The following is a 23931-nucleotide window of genomic DNA, read 5'->3' on the forward strand; positions in this document are numbered from 1 at the left end:
AACTTATTAAACTCCCTTTTTAAAAAGCCATTCAGTTTCTGGTATATTGCATTCCAGCAGCTAGCAAACTAGAACACTTGTGTTCCTGGTATAAACCCCACTTGGTCATGGTGTATAATTATTTTAATGTGCTGTTGGATTCAGTTTGCTAATATTTTATTGAAAATTTTTGCATCTATGTTCATTAGGGAGATTGGCCTGTAGTTTTCCTTTCTTATAGCATCTTAACCTGGTTTTGGTATTAAAATGATATTAGCTTCATAAAATGAGTTAGGTAGAGTTCCTTTTTCCTCAATTTTTTTGGAAAAGTTTGAGCAGGATTGGTGTTAATTCTTTTTGGGATGTTTGATAAAATTCCCCTGTGAAGCCATCTGGCCCTAGGTTTTTCTTTGTAGGAAGATTTTTGATGACTGATTGAATCTCTTTACTTGTGAATGGTTTGTTGAGATCTTCTATTTCTTCCTGAGTCAAATGTAGCTTGTTTGTGTGTTTCCAGAATTAGTCCATTTCATCTAAGTTTTCTAGTTTGTAGGCGTATCATTGTTCATACTGTCCTCTTATGATTTCTTTTATTTCTTCAGGGTCTATGGTAATGCACCCCTTCTCATTTCTGATTTTGTTTATTTGCATCCTCTCTCCTTTTTTTTTTTTTTTTTTTTTTTTGGTCAGTTTTACTAGTGACCCATCAATTTTACTGATTTTCTCAAAGAACCAACTTTTGGTTTTATTGATTCTTTCTATTGTTCTTTTGTTCTCCCATTCATTTATTTTTGCTTTAATCTTTGTTATTTCTCTTCTTCTATTTGCTTTGGGGTTTGTTTGTTGCTCTTTCTCAAGTTCCTCCAGGTGTGCTGTTAAGGCCTCAATTTTTGTTGTTTCTTGTTTTTTAATATAGGAATTTACGGCAATAAATTTCCCTCTCCACACAGCCTTTTGCCACATCCCATAGTTCTGATAAGTTGTAGTCTCATTTTCATTCATTTCCAGATAGCTACTGATTTCTCTAGCAATTTCTTATTTGACCCACTGGTTGTTTAAGAGTGTGTTATTTAATCTCCATATATTTCTGAATGTTCTCATTCTTTGATAGTTATTGAGATCCAGCTTCATCCCATTGTGATCAGAGAAAGTGCTTTGAATAATTTCAGTGTTTTAAAATTTATAAAGACCTGTTATATGCCCCAGCATATGATCTATCCTGGAGAAGGTTCCATGAGCACTAGAGAAGAATGTATATCCTTGTGTTTTGGGGTGCAATGACCTGCATATGTCTGTTAGGTCTAATTCATTTATCAAGTTATTTAACTTCTGTATTTCTTTCTGTCTAGTTGTTCTGTCTGATTGTTCTATCTGTATAGGACAGTGGTACATTGAAGTCTCCTACTATTACTATTGAAACAGCTATCACTCTCTTCAGTTTTGCCAATGTCTGTCTCATGTACTTTGGAGCTCCTTGATTGGAAGCATAAACATTTATGATTGTTATATCTTCTTGGTGAATTGACCCTTTAATTAGTATATAGTGGCCTTCTTTGTCTCTTATGATGTTTTTACATTTAAAGTCTATTTTGTCTGATATTAGTATACCTAGTCCTGCTTTCTTTTGGTCACAGCTTGTGTGGAGAATCTTTTTCCATCCTTTCACTTTCAATCTATTTGTATCCTTGTGTCTAAGATGAATCTCTAGTAAGCTGCATATAGATGGATTGTGTTTCTTAATCTATTCTGCCAATCTATATATTTTAATTGGTAAGTTTGTCCATTAACATCCAAAATTATTACCTAAAAAGCATTTCTTGAATCCACTATCTCATCTTTTTTATTTTATTTGTCAGATCTATATATTCTTTTCCTTCTTTCTCTTTGTATTCTTTAAATTATGTTTAGTGGTACCCTTCAATTCTGTGCTCTCCTCTAGACCTTTAATGTCTTTTTTGTCACCCAGCAGAACTCCTTTTAGTATTTCTTATAGGGCTAGTCTCTTGTTAACAAATTCCTTCAGGAATTTGTGTCTGAGGGCTATACGCATGTGCAGTTCTAGGACTGCTGTAAACTGAGGTTCCTAGAGCTGAATGACGTGATTGGGGGCCCATGCACATGTGTGGTTCTAGGAGTGCCATAGACTGATGTGTAGAGCTCAGGGGTGGTGAGGTCAGTCTTTGAGACACTATGGGTAGGGGGGTATGGGTAGCCTGGCTATGGCCTTTATGTGCCAGGAACAGCCTACAGGGAATAGGGAGGGGAAGGTAGTGCTCAGGAGGGGTGCAGGAGAGGTGAGTTGGGCTGCACTTGGGGTGGGGGTGTGGGCTGGTATGGTGTGGGCTGGTGGGTTGGGGGCATCTGGAGCATGGGAGCTGGTGGGGTGGGGGCACCTGGAGCATGGGAAATGGGGATGGGTGATGGGGTTTGGGTGCGTGGGATGTGTGGTGAGTTGCTGGTCACGGGGCTGCACTGGTGAGGGTAGTGTGCCCAAGAAACGTGGCCTGGCTTACTTCCTAGTCCCTGCCCGTCTGTGCACTCCTGCAGGCTCCATGCCACTGCTCCAGGCTCCAGCTTTCTGCCTCTCAGTTCCTCAGCCTCTGCAACTAGGACCACTGCAGAAGCAGTACAGAAGGCTCTCCCAGGTCAGCTGCTCTCCCAGGTCAACCGCACTCCCAAATCGCCACCTCAGTTGCCCTCCTGCCCCTTCTCTAACGACAGAATTCCCCTGTGAAACTATATATGGTCCTAGGATTTTCTTTGTTGGGAGGTTTCTGATTGCTCATTCTATCTCTTTACCAGTAATTGGTTTGTGGAGATCTCTTACTTCTCAGTTTAAGTCAATGTAGATAGTTTGTGCATTCCTAAGAATTTGTCCATTTCATCTAGGTTATTTAATTTATTGGCATAGTATCCACTTATGTTCCTTTTCATTTCAGCGGGGTCAGTAGCAATGTCTGCCTTTTCATTTCTTATTTTCATTATTTAGTATCCTCTCTTTTTTTCTTTGTCAATCTAAGAAAGCTTTATTGATTTTATTTAACATTTCAAAGAACCATCTTTTGGGTTTGTTGATGCTCTCTACTGTTTGTTTTGTTTTCTATATATCTCTGCTCCAATCTTTGTTATTTCCTTCCTTTTGCTTCCTTTGGGTTTAGTTTGCTCTTCTTTTCCTAGTTCTTACAGTTTTGAGGTTAGTTCTCTGAATTGAAGTCTTTCTTCTTTCATATTGTAAGCATTTACAGCTATAAATTTCCCTCTCAGCACTGTATTTGCTGCACCCCATAAGTTTTGATATGTTGTATTTCATCTCCATTTGCTTCAAAATATTTCCTTATTCACTTCTGATTTCATGTTTAGCCCACTGTTTGTTGAAGAGTATGTTGTTTAATTTCCACATATTTGTAAATTTTCCATTTCACCCTCAGATTTCTAGTTTCATTCCCTTTTGGTCAAAGGATATGCATTGTATAGTTTCAATGTGTTTTTAATTTATTGAAGCTTATTTTGGGATTCAACTTGTGGTCTATCCTGGAGAATGATTCATGTACACTCAAGAAGAATGTGTATTCTCTTTTCATTGGGTGCAGTTCTCTATATATGTCTGTTAGATCTAGTTGGTTTAGTGTATTATTCAAGTCCTAAACTTTCATATTTATCTTCTGATTAGATCTCTCTCTATGTATTATTGTGAGTGATGTGTTAAAATCTCCTACTATTAACGTAGAACCATCAGTTTCTTCCTTCAAAACTGTCATATTTGATTAATATATTTGGGGGCTGTGCTGGTAGGTGCATATATATTTATAATTCTCCTACCTTTCCTATTGAATTGTCCCATTTATCAGTGTGTAATGACCATCTTTGTCCCTCATAACTGTTTTGACTTAAAATCTATTTTATCTGAAATTAGTATAGCCACCCCAGATCTCTTTTGTTTACTACTTGCGTGGTATATTTTTTCCACCTTTTCATCATCATCCTAGTTGTATCTCTGACTTTAAGGTGAGTCCTGTGCAGACAGTATATATTTGGTTTGTGCTTTTTTTTCTTTTCAATTCATTCTGCTGATCTCTGCCTTTGCCCTTTGCTGCAGAGTTTAATCAATTTCTGTTTAAAGTTACTACTGATAATACAGGTCTTTCTTCTGTTATTATTCTATTAAGACTTGGTAACTGCTTTTACCTTTTTTGTCCCTTACTTCCATTAAAACCTACTTTTATATTTGCTTTCTTGTGTTGTACCATATTGAGTGCCTTCTGTTTTCTATCTGGATATAGATATCATCTGTTTTCTTTGTGGTTACAATAGGGTTAAAATTTAACATCCTAAATATATGACAATTATATTTAGTTTGATATCAACTTAACTGTAATAGCATGTATATGCATTTTTCTGATTCTCTCTGTCCCACTACCATATTTTAAAAACTTGTTACCACTTATATCTTTGTTTATGATATATCCCAAAGCAGAGTTATGGTTACTGTTTAGAATTTGCATTTTAGCACCTGTAGGAAGTAAGAAGTGGGGTTACATACCGTTCTAGTTTGTAAGTTGCCAGAATGCAATATACCTGAAATGAAATGATTTTTATAAAGGGGAATTTATTAAGTTGCAAGTTTACAGTTCTAAGGTAATGAAAATGTCCAAAATTAGGCACCAACCAGAGGTTACTTTCACTCAAGAAAGGCTGATGAAGTTTGGGGTTTTTCTTGCTCAATTGGGAGGACACATGGTGACATCTGCTAGCTTTATCTCCTGGTTTCTTGTTTCATGAAGCTCCCCCAGGGGTATTTTCCTTCTCCATCTCCAAAGATCTCTGGCTGTGTGGACTCTGTTGGTTCTGGCTGCTCTAAAACTTTTTCTAAAATGATTTCCTCTTAAAGGGTTCCAATAAGCAAACCCACCTTGAAAGGGTGAAGACTCATCTCCATGGAAACCATATCAAAAGTTACCACCCACAATTGGGTGGGTCACATCTCCATGGAAACAATCAGAAAGGTCCTACCTAACAATATTGAAAGAAGATTAAAGGATATGGCTTTTCTGGAGTGCATAATGGTTTCAAACCAGCACATATGCCAAAAACAATGCAAAACAATAATACTGGTATTTATAATATCCCAAATGGTTACCTTTCCCATGGGTCTCTATTTCTTTGTATTGCTTTGAATTACTATCTAGTGTCCTTTCTCCTTTCATCTCCATCTGAAGACCTTTTATTATTGCTTTTAGGGCAGTCTGGTAGTGAACTCCTTCAGCTTTTGTTGTCTGAGAATATCTTAATCTCTTCCTCATTTTTTTAGAATCTTGCAGGATATAAAATTCTTGGCTAGCACTTGTTTTCCTTTAGCACTTTAGGTATTTTAACCCACTGCCTTCTTGTCTCCAAGGTTTCTGATGAGAAACTGGCACTAAATTTTATTGAGTTTCCCTTGTATGTAACTTGTTGCTTTTCTCTTGCAGCTTTCAGAACTCACTCTTCGTATTTGCATTTGATAATGTAATTAATATATGACAGGGTGTATTTTTTCTCATGTTTATCCTGTTTATTGTTCTCTCAGCTTCTTAGATGTACATACTCATGTCTTTTGTTGTTTGCTTTCCTTCTGTCCCTTTCCTTCTTTTTTCTCCTCCTGGGACTCTCAAAATGCATATATTGGTATGCTTCATGGTGTCCGTATCTGTCTTAGGCTATTTTTGCTTCTAATGTTTCGTTTTTTCTTTTTGCTCCTCAGCCTGACTCATTTCAAGTGTCTTTTCTTCAAATTCACTGATTCTTTCTTTTGGCAGCTTAATTCTGCTCTTGAAACCCTCCAGAGCATTTTTCATTGATGTTACTATGTTTTTCAATGTCAGTAGTTCTGTTTGGTTTCTTTTTAAGATTTCTATCTTTTTACTTAGGCTCTCTCATATTGCTCATTCATTGGTTTCCTAATATCCTATAGTTCTTACTCCGTACTTTTCTTCACCTCATTAAGCATTTTTAAGATCTTTTTTTTAAAAACTCTGCTCAGTATTCTGTTCTTGTTCTTCTTCAATGGCGTTTTCTGTATTTTCATCCTCTTCCTTTGGATAAGTCATTCTTTCCTGTTTCTTTGTGTGACTTGTACTCGTTTTAATATTTAAATTAAATAAAATATTAAATATTTTAATATTTAAATTAAATAAAATATTAAATATTTTAATATTTTAAAATGTTAACTGTGGGATTTACTCCCCGGGATGTCTGTTTCCTGGTTTTATAACCAGCTTATGATAAGACAGAGCCTTTCCTGAGCTTCTGCCCTCCTTTCAGGAACCTTTGTCCAAGGTGAATGCAGTATGCAGGGTTTTCCCTGTCATACTGGACCTCAGTCTTGTCTTGGACTTTTGCTTGTTAGTCCTTTTGGAGCGCCCCTGTTTAAAAGATTTTGGTGTCCCCTGTGCTTCCCGGGGATAAAGCTACCTTTCCAGGGTATCTGAAGCCTAGGTGGCAGGCCTTTGTCCCAGACCCTCTGCCTCTATAGTTTTTTGCACTCCTTTCATAGTCTCAGGTTGTTTTTTTCCTGGAGGGCTAATTCTGAGAGAAGGGTCACCCCTGGGAGGACTTTCCCAATTCAGTTTTTCCCAACCATTATAGGGCCAGGGATCCTCCAAGGGGTGGGGGGGTGGGAGCACAGACTGGCTCCAAAGTGCCCTGTGGAGGGGATCAAGAAGGGTGCTCCATTTCTCCAACAGCCCCTGAAAGCTGAGTTTTCCTGGCTTGCCCAGGAAATGCAACCCTTCAGTCAACTTTCCCCTGTAGCCCTGAGAAAGTGTTGTATCTTTAAATCTCCACCAGCCCCTGTACCTGTCCAGTGAGAACTGAAACAATGACTGCAGATGCCTTTGCCTGTGATGGGTTGTAACCATAGCTGCCCTCTGAGCTGGGACGCAGCCATTCAAATTCTCTAATAAATAGCTGTTATCAGTGATCAGTTGTGCCCACCCCTGTTTTTGGTGAAGAGGATTTTTATTTTCCTTTCTATCACCAGTGAGATAACCAGGGACTGACCTCTGCCTCAGCCGGCTGTGAGAGTGGGCAAGGGACGCCACTAGGGCTGCATGGAGAGAGTCATTCACGATTCTTTACTGTTTTTCATCAGCCTCTTTGTCCCGCTCTTCCATGATAACTGTACAGAGTTCTTCTGACCTCTGGAGTTTGAAAACAGTTGTTTCAGACAGTTCCTGCCTTTTTAATAGTTGTTTTGGTGGATGGACTGAGTCCTGGAGTTCCCTACTCTGCTTTCTTCCCTGAAAGTCCTCCAGGCCTCAATTGAAAGCATAGTTGGGCAAACTGCCAAGCCCTGGGGTCTTTTGTTTATTTGTTTGTTGCATTGAAAATAAAGAATAAACAATGATCACAAGCTTCAGTCCTGTTCAGTTTCAGGATATAGGAAGAGAAATCACACAAGCCTGCTAATATAAACAGATCACAGGCAATGACTGTTCCTAGAAAAACAGATCAATTCTGATCTTCCCAAAGATGCTCAGAGCCTTGGAGTTGCCACAGGCCAATGCCCAAGAAAATGCTTCCAGACATTCCCAGCATGGACTGTGAATCTTCTGTGAGTCTAAGCTGAGTCTGCTAACTCTGGGTCAGCATAGAGACAGTGCCTATAGCAGCCAGGGTTCTTCAGAGAAACAGAACCAAGAACCAAAAGGATACACACACACATACACACGTCATGGTGCGGGGTGGGAGGTGGGGACTGGCAAGTCTGAATTCTGTAGGACAGGGCACAGATGGGAAATTTCAGAAAAGATGGTGTCAAAGTGCTCAAGTCTTGAGACAGAAGTTCTTCTGACCTCTGGAAGCCTCAGTTCTAGTTGTTCAGACCTCCAATGAATTGAATGGGACCTACTCACATTATAGGAGACAATCCTCTTTACTTAACCACAACCGATTGTAGATGCTAATCGCATTTACGAAATGCCTCCACAGTAATAACTGGCTAGTGTTTCACCGAGCAACTGGGCATCATAACCCAGCCAAATTCACACATACAATTACTCATCACAGTGCCTGTTAGCTGTTCATTGCCTCGTGGCATAGAGCTAGGGTTAATTGGACAAGCCTGAAACGAGATCGTTTAAGTTCAAGACCCTTCTTGCCTAACTCTCGCTGTGGCCAAATTCTTTATCTACTAAGCCATGATTCCTCATCTGTAATATGGAGATAATAAAATGCTAGCCTATAGCACTGTTCTGGGCTAACCTAAGATACTGTACATGAAATACCTGACACTTGAAGATGTTAGCAGTCATTACTGAAGGGGGAAAAGGAATTGTGCCATTAATTTGCAGCATTTCCCCTCTTCTCCCATGAACACTGCTTTTATTGCTCAGCAGACAAGCAACAGATGCTTGTTGAAAGTTGGGTTTTGTCTAGTGGTTCTGGTGAACAGCCAGGATCCATTGATGGGCTAGAGCTGTAGAAGAGGGGATTGTTCCTTCCCAGGCATTGCTTAAAGGCATACCACAGAGCAGGCATTGTTCTGGTGCTGGGGACACAGTGGTGAACACAAGTGAGCCAAGGCCTCGTTCTCCTGGAGCTGACCCTGTGGGAGGAGTGAAGACAGGACCTCTCATTTCTAGATACTTTACCAAGGAACTTACTGCTCTTTGCTTTATACGTATGTTACAATATCCTTGCAGCAAGCCTGAGAAGCAGGGAGCTTAAATGAGATGCCCAGGTTCAAAGAGCTACCAAAGGAGGGAGAGCTGGGATTTGAGCCTGGGGTCTGGTGGTTTTGGAGCAATGTCAGGGCCTGGCAAGTTCCATGTCCATACAGCAAGGTGGAAGGAGCAGACTTTAAAACTCTATATGTAGATTTATATTTTGGGTAGCATATTATCTAATTTAATTTGTATGGTCAGTTTATTTGAACACCACAATTACATGGAATCTTGAATAGGGCTTGAGATCTTATAGGTTTGTATAGGTTAGTGTGATACCCCGATATATCCCAGAGTAATTTGGGCAGAGAATAAAGAAGTATTTGTAAACTCCCCTTGGGAGACTGAGGAGAAAGGAGGAAATAATAAACTTCCCCATCTGGGGAATTACTGATATTCTTGCAAGCAGTAGGGAAAGCCACCATGGCCCACCCTGGACCCTCAATCTTGGGGTTCACTCCTATGAAGCTTATTCCTGCAAAGGAGAGGCTAAATCTACTTATAATTATTCCCAAGAGTCACCCTTGAAGAGCCTCTTTTGTTGCTCAGATATGGCCTCTCTCACTAAGGCATCTTGGCAGGTGAACTCACTGCCTTCCCCTCTAGGTGGGACATAACTTTCAGGGGTGTAAATTTCCTTAGCAATGTGGGACCTGACTCCCAAAGATTAGCTGGGATCTGGCATCAGGGGAATGAGAAAGCCTACTTGACAAAAGGGTGGAGAGAGAAATGAGACAAAATAAAGTTTTAGTGGCTGAGAGTTTTCAAATAGAGTTGAAAGTTTATCCTGGAAGTTATTCTTATGCATTATATAGGTGTCCCTTTTAGTTTATGATGTATTGGAGTGGGTGGAGGGAAGTACCTGAAACTGTTGAACCGTGTTCCAGTAGCCTTAATTCTTGAAGAAGACTGTATAACTATATAGCTTTTAAAATATGACTGTGTGATTGTAAAACCTTGATCTGATGTACCGTTTATCCAGGGTATGGAGAGATGAGTAAAAAAAAAAATAAGGATAAAAATAAGTAAATAATAGGTGAGAATAAAGGGTAAAAATGGGGTAGATTGGGCGGGCCACGGTGGCTCAGCAGGCAGAGTTCTCACCTGCGATGCTGGAGACCTGGGTTCGATTTCCAGTGCCTGCTCATGCAAAAAAAAAAATAAAAAGCCATCAGTTGAAAAAAAAGGGGGTAGATTGAAGTACAGTGGGTCGATGAGAGGGAGGGGTAAGCAGTATGGGATGTATGAGTTCTTTTTCTTTTCTTTTTATTTCTTTTGCTGGAGTGATGCAAATGTTCTAAAAATGATCATGGTGATGAATACACAAATATATGATGGTGTCGTGAGCCATTGATTGTATAATATGGTTGGACTGGACATGTGTAAATATTTCTCAATAAAAATATTTTTTTAAAAAAGCTATATATGCATACACACACAAAATACAGCTGATTCTCATTATTTGAAGTAATTAAGTTTTATAAAGTCACCAGGAACATTGAATTAGTGAATACTGAACACACCTGGGACAGGCTGGGCACTCATTGTCCTTGGGGAAATACAGGGTTAGGTTCCTGCCAGCCTCCTGTCACATTTCATCAATCGATTAATACATAACATTGTTTTATGTGTGATATAAATACAGCTTATATCTTTTGCTTCCTGCTTAAGTTTGTGCACAAATTCCCTAAGAAGTTTTTGTTTCACTAGGTCTTTAGAGCTGGCCTCCATTTAACCCAATCTAGAAATAGGATCATTGCCTAAGAACATTTTAGAACAACACTTAAACAAAGCGTTTGAACATAAATTGAAGGCAGTTTTTCACTAATTGCACTGGGTGGCAGATAATTGGCACTCATTAAATAAGGTGTTGATTCATTAACATTGAACTCAAGGCCAAAAGTATTATTCCTCATGCCTGAAAGAAGCTTATCTACAAGTATTTACTCTGTACGGCACATCATAGCCTTCTTGGGCTTAGGAACAAAAAGCATGTTCAGGTCCCAAACCCTGGTCCTGTGGGTATGAACCCATTTTTAAATAGACCCTTTGAAGATGTTATTAGTTAAAATGTGCCCAAACTGAATGAGGTTGGTCTTAGTCCAATATGGCTGAAGTCCTTATAAGTAAAGGAAATTGAACATAGAGAAAAAACCATGGGGTGCCAGAAGCTAGAAGTCAACAGAACTGGAAGAGAAAGGAGAAGATGCTGCCTTGTGCATTGCCATGTGATGGACAACCAAGGACCAAGGATCACTGGCAACCAGCCCCAGAATGCCACAATCTTTGGAGAGAAAGCATTATCTTGCTGACACCTTGAATTTGGATTTCTCCTAGCCTCAAAAGCATGAGCCAATAAATTCCCAAGGTTTAAGCCAATCCATTGTATGCCATTTGTTTTAGGGGCTGAGAAATTAAAAGAGAAACACTAGCCATCACTTCAGCACTACACATGGGACCCATTTTAAACAGTAAAGACACCACAAAAATGAGAAAACATGGCACTAATACCCTGAAAAAAGGACATGTTAATTGTATGAGAACTGAAAAAGAAGACAGAGTGTTGCCTTGTTCCACTTCAGCTGGGAATGTCAGGTATGCTGGTTTAAAACTATTATGTACCCCAGAAAAGCCATGTTTTAATTGATCGTATCTTGTAGGAATAGACCTATTGTTTAGGGTGGGAAACTGATTGGATTGTTTCCATGGAGATGTGAGACACCCAATTGGTGATGTGGCCTTTTGATTACATGGAGATGTGACTCCACTTAATCAAGGTGGATCTTGATTAGTTTACTAGAATCCCTTAAAAGGGGGAACATTTTGCAGAAACCTCAGATGCAGATGCTTGAAGAACAGTTGTTTTGGAGCTGAGAAAGACACGGATGTTTGGAGATGCTTGGAGTGCCAACAGAGCTGACAGAGGCAATACGGGACCCCAATGTTTAGAGATGCAGGACCCAGAAGACATTGCCATGTGCCTTCCAATGAGGTGTTAAGTAAGTCATAATCTGTAGAGAGCCAAGGGAAGCCAAGAGATGAAACCCAGCCCTGGAGAAGCCGAATCAGGAACCCTCATAGGAAACAGGCTGAAAGCAATGGAACCCAGAAGTAAGGGAACAGCAGACACCAGCCAGATGCCTTCTCAGCTGACAGAGGTGTTCTGGATGGCGTCAGTCTTTCTTGAGTGAAGATAACCTCTTGTTGGTGCCTTAATTTGGACATTTTCATGGCCTTAGAACTGTAAGCTTACAACTTAATAAATTCCCCCTTTAAAAGCCACTCAATTTCTGGTATATTGCATTCCAACAAATTTAGCAAACCAAAACATTGGGCAACACAAATATTTCATGACTCTGATATGCCCACAAATGATCACAAAGGGGTCATGAATGTTGATTTGGGGGTTATAAATAAATTTTAGCAAATAGATGAATTTGCAAATACAGAATCTATGAATAATGAGGACTGGGTATACGTAGATTTATATATTTAATAAAGTAACTAAAATGATATAAATAAATATTTTTGTTGTAACTACTTCTTGCTATCAAAGATTAGAAAAATGACTGGAAGGGAAGATACCAAAATGCTAATACTAGTTAGTTTGGGGTTTTGAAACAGGGGGTGACATTTTTCTTCTTTTCTCTATTTCAGATTTTTAAAATGTGCTTGTATTAGTAAAATGACAAAAATAAAATATAATAAACTTGACCAAAGAAAGGTCCTGCATCCTAGGACTGTGCTTCTGCTAAATAACTGTGTGACCTGGGGGCTGGTCACCTCTCCAGCCCTCAGACATCCCAAGATCCATTGAAGTTCTGTTTGAATGCCTTTTTCCGTTCTGCACACCCCATTTGTCTTCAATGGCCTGAACTAAAGTTTCTAATTTTTCAAAGCTTTCCTGCAAACTACACTGACTTATTGTCATCTCTCCCATCTAGCAATAACCATTGGGATATTAGTTGATTATTTATCAATACCTGCAATGGGCCAGAAGTGCTGCTAGATTCTCTCTGTATGTTACTTCATTTAATCCTCACAATAATTCAGTGATGCCTGCAGGGGTTTTTAAGCCCATTCTACAAAAGAGAAAATTGTCCTTCAGATAGGTTTTGTTACTTGCTCAAGTGGCAGAGCCAACCCAAGTCTACCTGATCACATGATTTGGGCTCTTAACTGCTCCACTTCACAAGATTTCTTCAAGGCCAGTTTACTACTGCGTTTTCAGCCCCTAGGGCAGTGCCTGGCACGGTTACTGAATGAATGATCATCAGATGATGCCATGTTTGGAACCTTAATGCATTGTAGCCAGCTGCCAATAAGCCCAGATAACCATGTGACCAGATATTGAGTGCCAGATATTGAGATATTGGGCACTCAATATCTGTCCCAGGTGTGTGCATTATCTCAACTAATTCCTACTTCGACATGATGAGTTGGCATTATGCTGTGCCCACTTTACAGATGAGAAAGCTGAAATTCAAAGATGTAGATAACTTACTCCAAATCGTACTGCAGCAATATCACCATATTGCTGGAGGGAGGGACTTTTTTTGTACAATTGCAACTTTCTTCCCCAAGGGCAAACCGTATGTAGCTGAATACACTATTTGCAGAAAGATACTTCGCAAAGTGAGAATTTCCCGAACCATATGACTTAGGAGGAATAAAGGATTAGAGGGTCCTTTTAGGTTTCACTTTCTCAAATGTTTGTTACATTTAACAGAAGGAGAAACTGAAAACTAAAGTGACCCAAATCACTGCTGATTAAGTAACAATCAGAAGTTAAGATAAAACAAAGTAGAAAATTGAAATTGTGTGGGTGTCAGGAAACACTCATTCTTAGGCACTGAAAGTGTGTCAAGAGGTATAACCTTCTGTAGTTGGCAGTATCTTTCAAAATGTTTTTTAAATTTTTAATATTTTTTAATGGAGGAAGGGGCTCACAAGGGCAAAAGGGCCCATGGAAGACATGATGTAGCCCTGCAAACATTCATTGGGGTCCCTCCTTGCACTCCCTCATGCAATCTGCCAAGCAGCGCAGGGAGGGAGGTTCAGTCTGTTCTCCTCACTCTATGGCTGAGGAAACTGAACCACAGAGAGGTTAAGTAGCCCCTAACCCCCCACTGCAGTGTCTCGCTGCTAAGAAGTGGTAGATCTTGGATCCAAATCCACTCTGCCATGCCAGCCCCTGGAGGGCAGCATGGGCAACTTCTTGACTTTTCCATTGGCATCAGATGTTCAATAAACATTTACGGATGCATCAACAGAATCTTATCAGCAGCCCCTGGCTCCTTTTAAAGAGTCTTTCAAAATTGTTAATACTTGTGCCCTTTGACCCAGGAAGTCTAATTTTAGGAATGCATGGACTTGTTCATGTGAATAAATATGTTGACAAAAGAATATTTATTGCAGTATTTAATGTGGTCATAAAAGAATGGAAAACTTAAGTGCCGACTGATACAAGCCCAGTTAAATAAACCATGGTACATCTATACGATAGAATGCCATGGAATTGTTTTTAAAGATTAGGTAGAGCAATATGTGCTGCTATAGAAATTTTTTTGAAGTTATGTCACCATGTGAAGAAAGTGCAATATGGTATGTGAAATGCTGCAACTTTTATGAAATAACAGAGACCTGTCACTCTTTATATATGTATATGTATATATATGGCCTATTCATTGATAGAATAAAAGGGATTCCAGGGTAGGAGAAACAATGATTTTCTCTGTTTATCATTTTGTTCTGTTTGAATTTTACTCCATATGCATTTATTACCCAAAACATATACAATTTTTAAAGGGTTGCTTTTGTGGTGGGTCTGACACATTTCATTTAACTGGCCAGAAAGCTATAATTCCAGAATGTTCTAGTCAATGAGGGACATGTGGCAGGCCTTGTTTCATAATAACTGACATTGAACCTTGTATAATATGAAACAAGAAAGAAAGTTGGTACCCAGAAATAGGGGTAGAATAAGACAGAGAACAGCAATGTCAGTGACTAGGAAAATGAACCTAAAATCTCTGAAGCCCAACGATGCAAAACCAATGTGTCTTGTCCCATTTCCACATTCTCTAGTTTAGATCTGGAATTTCTTGACCAACCCTATGAGTCTGAGTCTCTACTTTGCAGAAAGGTTGTAGTAGGTGCCAGAAATAAAACTCTGGTTGGCCATTCATTCATTCATTTGCTCATAAAGCATTTATGGAAGTAAATCTGAATCCCAGGATACTAAGAGAATACACTTCAATTCCTGCTGTCCTTGTCCTGAGGAAACTCCCGGTCCAGTAGGAGGGGACACCTGAAACACATTCTCAGAGCCTCTAAGATCTGTATGTCCCAGGAGGTCTATTGACCGCTATATTATTTAGCCTGGACGTGTACAACTTGGAGACCTAACTCAGTTTGGGATTTAACTGGTGTCAGGAAAGACTTCATGGTGAAGTCACATTGAAGCTGAGACTTGAAGACATCTGAGGAGGCCTAAAGGCAGGAAGAGCTGGGCTTGCTTGGAGACAGAGAGAAGACCAGCAGGCTGGGACACCATGTGGGCTGGGGAGAGAGGTGCCTATGGAGACTGAGAGGAACACAGGGTGCTCTAATGCCTGCTAGCTGTATCTGGAGGCAATACAGACTCAGTGTAAATTCCACGGTGATGTAATCAGAGATTACTCTGGCTGTGGTGAAGGAAACGTATAGAAGAGGTCAAGGAGAGTGGGTTTGGGGACATCCGTTGGGATACTCTTCCAAGGAGAGAAAGAGGGAGGTTGCACAAGGGTGGTGATAATGAAGATGAAGAAAATAGATAAGGTATAATCTGAAGGTAGAAATAACCAACTTCTATGTGGATGTGGGAGATGAGGGAGAGGGAACTGTCAGAGAAGACTTGGAAGTTTCTAGCTCGAACACCTGGGGGGGATGTTGGTGTCTTTTACTGAAATAAAAAGACCAAAAAAGAAGCCAGTTTGAAGAAGAAAGATGAGCAGTTCCACTTTAGACAGTGTTTGCATAACCTATGAAGCCGCTCAAGTGGAGATACCTGCTTCCTCTTGACACCTTTTCATCCCCATCAGGACCTCTGATCCAGAGACTCTCTCATCTTTTCACTCTCTCACCTTCTTTTGCCACCCCACCCCCCATGGACTTAGACTCTATGGTCCATTATTAATAGCCCATCCCTGCTCACATTTTCAACTTCCTTATCTTTCTTTCACTCCATTGTACTTACCTGGCAAACCTCAGCCCCGTCCAATCCAACTCTCTGCCTTTACTCTTGTATCTAAGCAGGGGGGAGGGATGAAGAAAAGCACCCAATCTCAAAGACTGGCCTCTTTTTAGTTTCCCAGCACCCTGGGAATCCTGTATCCATTTCCTCTATCCACTCACTCTCAGTCTCCTTCAAGCTCTACCTTCCCTGCCCCAATCTCAGTGGATGGTGTTCTCATTTTACTGAGAAACAATCAGAAGAGAACATCCACATCTCACCATATCTAAATGTACTAACCTCCCAACACCTCAAGCCATTTTCTTGGCCTTCTGTCTTGATTTCCTTGGGCTGACAGCCATAACAAAGTACTCAAAACTGCGTGCCTTAAAACAACATAAATTTGTTGTTTCACACTTCCAGAGACTAGAAGTCCAAAATCATGTATCAGCAGGGCTATGCTCCCTCTGAAGTCTATAGGCAAGGGTCTGTCCTGTGCTTTCCTCCTGGCTTCTGGTGGTGATGGCAATCCTTGGGCTTCAGTCTCTGTCTCAGTTGTCTGAGACATGACTGACTTCTTTTTCTCTGTCTCTCTGTGCCTCTTCTCCCTTTCTTACAAGGACACCAGTTGTATTGGATCAAAGGCCATCCCTACTCCAGTATAACCTCAGTTTAACGAGCCTAAATCCATCTGTAATGACCCTTTTCCAAATAAGGTCACATTCTGAGATACTGGGGATTAAGACTTTAACCCTTCTTTTTGGGGGGACACAATTTAACATATAACGCCTTCCTTCTGTAACATGGCGCAGCTCCTACCCATCCACTGTGCCTCATAGCCCACTCATCTAGATATGAGTATTTTACTCCAGCAATTTCCCCCCCTCACCAGCTTGTTGCCTATCTACTGGATCATAATCCTACAAATATTCTATTATGGGTCCCTTCTCAGAACAAAAACCTTCTCTCTTGACTAGAACTCTTTGCTTCTATCCCTACACACTCTCTCTACAAAATCTTTGGAAAGTATCCCCCATATATGCATCTCCAGTATTGACCTCTTGCCTGGATTCCAGACATCTATACCCAATTGGCTACTTGATGTCTCCTCTTGGGGGTCCAAGAGTCATCTCAAGCTAACGCAACCAAAACCAAATTCTTGATTGGTGCCTTTTCCCTCAACCCAAATCTACTTCATGTCTAGTTTTCTCATCACCATAAATGGCCATGCTGCTCCTTCAATTACTCAAGTTCCAAACCCTAGAGTCATCTCTGTTGCAAATCCCACATTCAGTTCATCAGCAAATCCTGTTGCTTCAACCTTCAGCCTATAACCAAAGTTGCTACCTTTTTCCTTTACCACCTCTATTACTTCTCCCCTGGTCAATATCACCTATATATATATATTTTTTTTTGACTAAATCTCTGCAAAATCTCATAAATGGTCTCCATCTTTCCATCCTCTCCTTCCTACAGCTTATTCTCAACACAGAAACCAGATTAAGGCTATACAAAGTCACGCCAGATGAAATCATTCAATGACGGATTTAAGGTAAAACCCACAGTCCAAAGTCCTTCTCCTGTCCTACAGGACCTGATATGATCTGGCTTCCTAATATCCTCTGAACTTCTTTCCTATCCTTTCTCCCTCAACCCTCCTCTCCAGCTACAATGGCCTCCTTGCTGTGCCTGGAACAGCAAGGAACAACAAGGGACTGAGTCTTTGCACCTGCTTTTCCCTCTGCCTGGAAAACTTTTGCCCCAGGCAGTCCCGTGGCTTGCTCCATCACTTTACTTAGTTCACTATTCAAATAGAACAGATGTACCCAGTGCCACAGGAACCCTGAGAAAGGAGAGGCAGGTGGATGTCTGGGATAAGCTATGTGATTATTTATTGAACTACCACTTCTAGTACTTACTGCATATCAGACGCTGTTGCAAGCCCATTCCACTAATCATTAAATCACATGCTCTTGACAGTCCCATGGAGCAGATCAAAACAGCTAACATTTATCAAGTGCTCAGCACATGCCAGGCACTGTGCTAAACACATGGTAAATATTAGCTCACTTAAACCTCACCCACCCTGTGAAATAGGTATTGTTGTTATTCCCAATGTAAATCTGAAGTACAGAGTGGTTAAGTAACTTGTCCCTTCTTATCCAGCCAGTAAGTGGCAGAGGTGGGATTTGCACCCAGGGCTTAACCATCCATGACACTTGAGAGAAGAGGTCAGGCTTAAACTGCCTTTACAGTTGGCTGAGCCAGCACTTGTCAAAGCTAAGAAGTAGAAGCAGGTCTTCCCTCCTATGCGAGAAAGCACTGTGCACATGCAAATGCACAAAAGCAGGCAGCAGCCTTTACACTTTCCAGGAAGCAGGAAGAGGCCACTGTGACCAAAATGTAAAGTGCAAGGTTTATAAGAAGAGCTGGCTGGGGAGTACAACTTGGGCATTTACAGAGGGTTAAGGAGGCTGTTTTCTCCCTGAAGCCCGGAGATGCAGTCTCAGGGTCTGCCTGCTCAGGAACCTGCAAGTGAGTGCTGTAGGAGGTGTTGAAGTCTTTTAAACACTTATTGGTCCAGCTGGCCACGGAACTTTGAAGGAGGGGGGTGGGGGTGAAGGGAGGCAGGGAAAAGGCAAGTGGGAGATGAAGGGGAGGTGCATTTTCAGAACCCGGCTAACACTCTCCTCTCTTGCTGCCCAGCCGCCAGCGGTCCCCTCCTAAGCCCTCGCCCCGCCGACCCCGCAGGGGGCCCCATGGAGCCCGACAGCTCCTCTAGCAGCAGGCGGCGGCGCTGCCTCCTGATCTGCCTCGCCGTCCTGGTGATAGTGATCTGCGCGGTGGCAGCCGGAATCCTGTGGCACCGCTCGCAGCCCGAGCCCTTGAGGTGGCGGGGTCGCGGCAGCACGCCCCACTTTTCCGAGATCGTCCTGGGACGGTGCTTCACCTACACGCAGATCATCCGGCCCGAGCTGAAGTGAGTTGGCCCCTGGGGCGCTCGGCTGGGCACCCCTCACCGATAGGCACGGCGCAGTTAAGCCACCTGTGCGAGTGGGCGGTGCCGTCTGGCTGCGCACAGGTGAAGCCCCGCACCGGGCAACGGGCAGCACCGCCCAAAACAACGCATCTGGTGTTCGGGGTCGGCCGGGAGCAGGGTGGGGGCCGGCCTGGATGCAGAGCCCGGGACTGACGACTCCGCGCTGGTCTTGCAAGGGCGGCTGGCCTTGGCCGGAGCGTGCACCGCTCGCTGCTCCGCTCGCTCAGCGGGTGACCGCTTGATAGAGATGTGGGCAAGGGTCCCAGGCCGCAGCTCACCCTCGCCGCCCTGCTGCAGGGTTGGAAAATATCCCGCCGAAGCGGGGGCTGCAGGGGGGAGGTGAAGGCATTTTCTGTTTTGCTTGGGATTTCGGCTCGCTGCCTCCCCTTAACGGTTACAGACGACACCTGGGTAAGTGGCTTGCGGAGCCGGCGGTGGGGACTAGGATTTCAGCAGGGCCCGACCACGGAAATTACTTTTATTCATTAGTATAAAGCAGCTCCCAAATTCTTATGCACTCGAGGATGCACATGACCAGAAAAGACATTAACAAAACAACACTAAAAATAACTTTAAAGATTTGAGATATAACAAGGCGCAAGGTGCACCAGGAAACTTTCCAGAAGTTTCCTTGTGACCCCTCCCAGCTATTCACCTCCCCCCAAGAGGAACCACATTTTTTACTTCTATTTCCAGGGATAGTTCTCCCGCAGAACTCATTTAGAAACTGTACGTAATGTAGAACGAATTGAGAAGTTAAAAGTTACTTTTCAGGCTGCAGAAGGAGGAGAGAGAAGTTGTGATTTTAGACGCTGTGCTTGAGATTGCTCGGTTCCGTTTTTCCCCAACACCCCTGATCCCGCCACTAGAGCGCTAAGACAACCTCTGCCTTTGCGTGCCCCTCCACGGTTTCCAAACTCTGAAGTCTTGCAAATTGCTCCAGACCAAAGATTCCAAAGATCCCGTTAAAGAGTTTGATTTACAGATATTTAAATAATTAATTGAGAGAGAAAGGAGAAGTTGTATTGTTCCTTCAGGCTTCATTTCATCAGTTCAATTGAGTGAAATTCGATTTGAGATGATAATGATCAGAAGCAATCCTTTTTTTATTCTTACCTTAATTTAATGTATCCCTGGCTGTGGTTCATTCATTTTTGGTAAATTCCATTGGTTAGATTAGCACAGGCAGTATAGCAAACAGGATGCACTGTAAAAGTAAATGATTTAAATTTTCCTCAGGATGAAGGCTCATTATTAAACACACCCATGTGTGATTACATAGGTTTGTGTATATATGTTCAATGCATATATACTTGTATATGTGTATATATGTATACATACTCCACAAAATATTAACATGGGATATTCCATTATTAACAGAAATTGGCCGTGTTAATAAGTTGGGAACATCCTTCCAACATCTCACAACGTATGTACACACACATGCACACACGTACACATATGCACACACACATTTTATATAAATTGCCTAGTAATAATATGGTGCTTACTCTGTGCCAGGCACATCAGAAATATCAAATCATTTAGCTCTTTAACAACCATATGTGGTAGTTTTTATTGTTATCCCCAATTTACAGATGAGCAAACTAAGGTAGAGATTTGTAGCCAACTGCCTAACATTTGGCCCTGGAGACTAAACTTCCTGCCTGTGTATGTTCATTCAACTGAGAAATAGCAATCTAAAGCTGCAAGGCAATAAAGACATTATTTGGGGTCTTAGAATTGCTATTTGGGGAGCTAGATTCAGGTAGCGACCCAAATTGTGTCCCCTCTTAGTTCTTTCAGGAAAGGGTTTTTAAAGAAAAAGATTACATAAATTTTTATGTTTATGATTGGTGGTTACTTGGGGCACTCCAGATGTCCTTCAGGTTAGATAGTTTCCTGAGTGCCTTGTCAGGTGGTTTGTCTCTGGTGTCCAGATGTCCTTAGGGTTTTGAGGGGAATTGTTGCTTAAGGCTTTTCATTTTGGCAGCTTGTGATATCTGACTGAGAACTGCCTAAGAGTGACCTCCAGAATGACTTGCAACTCTGTGTTAAATCTCTTAGCCATACTCACTCTATTTTGTTTAATTTCTTTTGACAGTTCTATAGGTAGAATTACCATGTTTCGAGGTTTTTTTGAAAAGAGAGGGGATGCTCTCAATAGTAGGCTGAATGAACAGGCTTAAATGGGGAGCTATGGTCAGCTTACCCATGAGTGTTTTAAGAGTGTGAACTGTGGAGCCACTCTGCTTGGCTGTAAGTCTTGTCTCTGTCACGGTGTGACCTTGCATGGCACTTAATTTCTCTGTGCCCAGCGTTCTCTACTGGGAAATGGAGGGGACAGTGATGATAGTACCTACCACAGGGGGCATATATTACGAGGATTAAGTGGAATAATCTTGCCATCTGGTAAGCACTCAGTAACATTAGTTGTTTTATTTTTTTTTCTTTAATGGAAATACACCTTTCCAAAGTAAAATAGTGTTAGAATACTCGTTTAAATCAAAATTCAAGAAAAAGGATGGAATATAAGTTATTTCCGATTTTTCATTGTTATTCTTTTTTCTTTCATTATCTTAACAATTGGTCTTGGAGACTTTTCTGTCAGTACCTATAGATCTACCTCATTCTTTTTAATGGTTTGTAGTATTCCATAGGATAGATGTAACATTTATCTGTCCTTTCCTTGATTGATGGAAAATTAGTTATTTCCAATATTTTTGGTCTTATTTATTCATTCAACATATATTTGCTAGGCAGCTGTTGGTGATATAGATGTGACTGATAAGGTTTCCACTCCCATGAAAGTTTTCCTCCTAGTTGGGGGATCTGTGCTCTAATAACATCTTTGTGCATATATCTTTGTGTACATGTAGACATATTTCTGTAGGACAGATTTCTAGAAGTGGAATTGTTGGGTCAAGGGAGAATTATACATGCATTAAGTTTTGATGAGTATTTCCAAATTCCCTCCATAATTGTTCTCCTATCTTGCTCTTCCAATACCAATCTGTCTGAGAGCTTGTTTTTTCCACAATCTCTTCATTGGTGGATAATTCTACTTTTTTAATTATGAGAAAAATAGCATCTACTTACTCCTTGATTAACAGTGAGTCGAAGCATCTGTTAAATTGGCCATTTACATATTTTCTTTGAATTTCTGGTTTACTTCCTTGCTCATTTCTATTGAGTTGCTTATTTCTTGTTATAGGAGCTCTTTATTTTCACAGGTAGTATTCATTATAGATAGATAGATAGATAGATAAACACACATATATATGTATATTTATATGAAATGTTTTCTTTCTCTCTGTCCACTCTCTTTGTAACCCTTCCATTTTATTTTACCCCCAAACTTTAACCTCAAAATCATGACTCTTTGATTAAGAAATTTCTCTTCTTTCTGTGTCATTGAAAGTCTGGCATGCTGACCATTTCCCTTATAGTCGTGCTCTTTATCCCATTTTGGTATCAGGCTGAAAGTCCAAATCTTATCATCTAAATCATGTCCGGATATGGACAAGACTCTTCTCAATGTGAAGATATGGACTAAAGAGACAGTTTATCCTGTCCTTATCCCAAGCATCCAACAAGCAACAGTAAGACAGGGAAAGGAGAACACTTCAATAAATCCTCTCATTCAAAAGAGGGGGAAATGGGAGATGCACAGCAGTCATTGGCCCATAGTGTCTCTGAAATCCAGCCAGGCACATGTCACCATTCCTTTGTTAGGGCCCAGTCCTGTTCCCTGGAAGTTTCTCCCTGGCCCTTATCTCTTCTCTCTGATAACTTGGTTCCAGCCTCTACACTATCTTGATCCTTCCTTAGGAAATGGCTGTGTTTGCAGCAAAGTGGATTTTATAGCCTTCTTTACATCTGTAGGAAGTTGGAGTACCAAAGACCTCTTTTCGTTTTTTAACTGTCTCTGTCCCTTTTGGTATAAACTGACAGAGTTTCTTAAAAAAATTTTTGGGCTTCACGTTTACCAAATTATAATCTATTGTACTAGACGAAAGTCACTTCCACAAATCTTTTAGAGATAGGCCCCTCTCTGTCTTGCCTGAGAGCCAGGTACTGTGGGACAATATTCTTAGAGTCCTTAGGAATCTAATGTCTGGCAAAGAGGTTCTATATAATACTATTTAAATCTTTCTAAGGTCTCAAGAAATAATCTTACAGTCACACCCCTGAAATTGATTTGATCATTGTCTGAGGTCATTTCTTACTTTGAGTTTCTTTTACCAGGAAAGACTTTGAGATTCTTTTATCAGCAAATCAGGGCTTGTAAATATTTGTTCATGATTTTGCTTAAAAACTGAACAATATTTTCTTTAGTTCATTTTCCTTTCTCTCTGTACTTTATCACATGCAAATAAAAGAAAAGAGTAGGCACTTTCAGCATTTGCCCTGGAAATCTCTTTAGTCAAATCCACAAATTCATCCAATATATTTTCTGTTATTGATATTACTGCAGGTGACATTTTTACCAAACTTTCTACCACTACATAGCACGGATTACCTTTTTTCTAGCCTCCAACAACAATTTCCTCCCTGGCCATCCAGTCTTTACTAAGAGTCTCCTTGAGGCCTTTCTTCTTTCTGCCTGCCACCCAGTCCCAATGCTAATGCCATGTATTTTACATTTTTGTTACAGCAGCAACTCAGTTCTAGGTACTACTTTCTGTTTTGGTTATCTATTGTTATGCAATAAACGCCCCTAAAATTCAGTCACTTAAAGCAACAACCATTTCTTTATCTCCCATGATTCTGTGGTCTGATTGGGTCACCTGGGGGGTCTGCTTCACATGCTGTCACCTGGGGGACTGACTTGGCTGAGACATCCTGGCTGGCTCACTCACACATCGGGAGTCTTGGTGGTTGGGCTCAGTTGGGAGGGCTGGGACACTCTTTCTCTCTAGTCTCAGGGCTTCTCCTCTCTCTATGTGGCTGTCCACGTGGTCTCTCCATGATGCGACTGGATTTCTTCACGGCAG

The 23931-nt window shown here is 41.0% G+C and overlaps 1 protein-coding gene and 1 long non-coding RNA gene across 3 annotated transcripts in view; one reads left to right on the forward strand and one right to left on the reverse strand.

Moving 5' to 3' along the window:
* Nucleotides 1–8303: 8303 nt before the first annotated feature.
* LOC143663056 (uncharacterized) lies at nt 8304–23602 on the reverse strand. 2 transcript variants are annotated; one of them, XR_013165780.1, is made up of 4 exons: nt 23457–23602; nt 20051–20141; nt 12665–12763; nt 8304–8563 (listed from the first exon to the last, which is right to left on the reverse strand). It is a non-coding gene; the product is annotated as an uncharacterized LOC143663056 (long non-coding RNA). The 2 variants fall into 2 exon arrangements; XR_013165779.1 differs by lacking the exon at nt 12665–12763 and having other exon boundaries at nt 23457–23601.
* CD38 (CD38 molecule) overlaps nt 18181–23931 on the forward strand; it is a 47076-nt gene continuing 41325 nt past the window's right edge. Inside the window, exons 1-2 of the mRNA XM_077136458.1 lie at nt 18181–18429; nt 18601–18874. Coding sequence (XP_076992573.1) covers nt 18393–18429; nt 18601–18874 — 311 coding nt within the window. The 5' untranslated portion in view covers nt 18181–18392. The remainder of the gene's footprint in view (nt 18430–18600; nt 18875–23931) is intronic.

This window comes from Tamandua tetradactyla, chromosome 19 (assembly GCF_023851605.1).
Source record: "Tamandua tetradactyla isolate mTamTet1 chromosome 19, mTamTet1.pri, whole genome shotgun sequence".
NCBI classification, from domain to species: domain Eukaryota; kingdom Metazoa; phylum Chordata; class Mammalia; order Pilosa; family Myrmecophagidae; genus Tamandua; species Tamandua tetradactyla.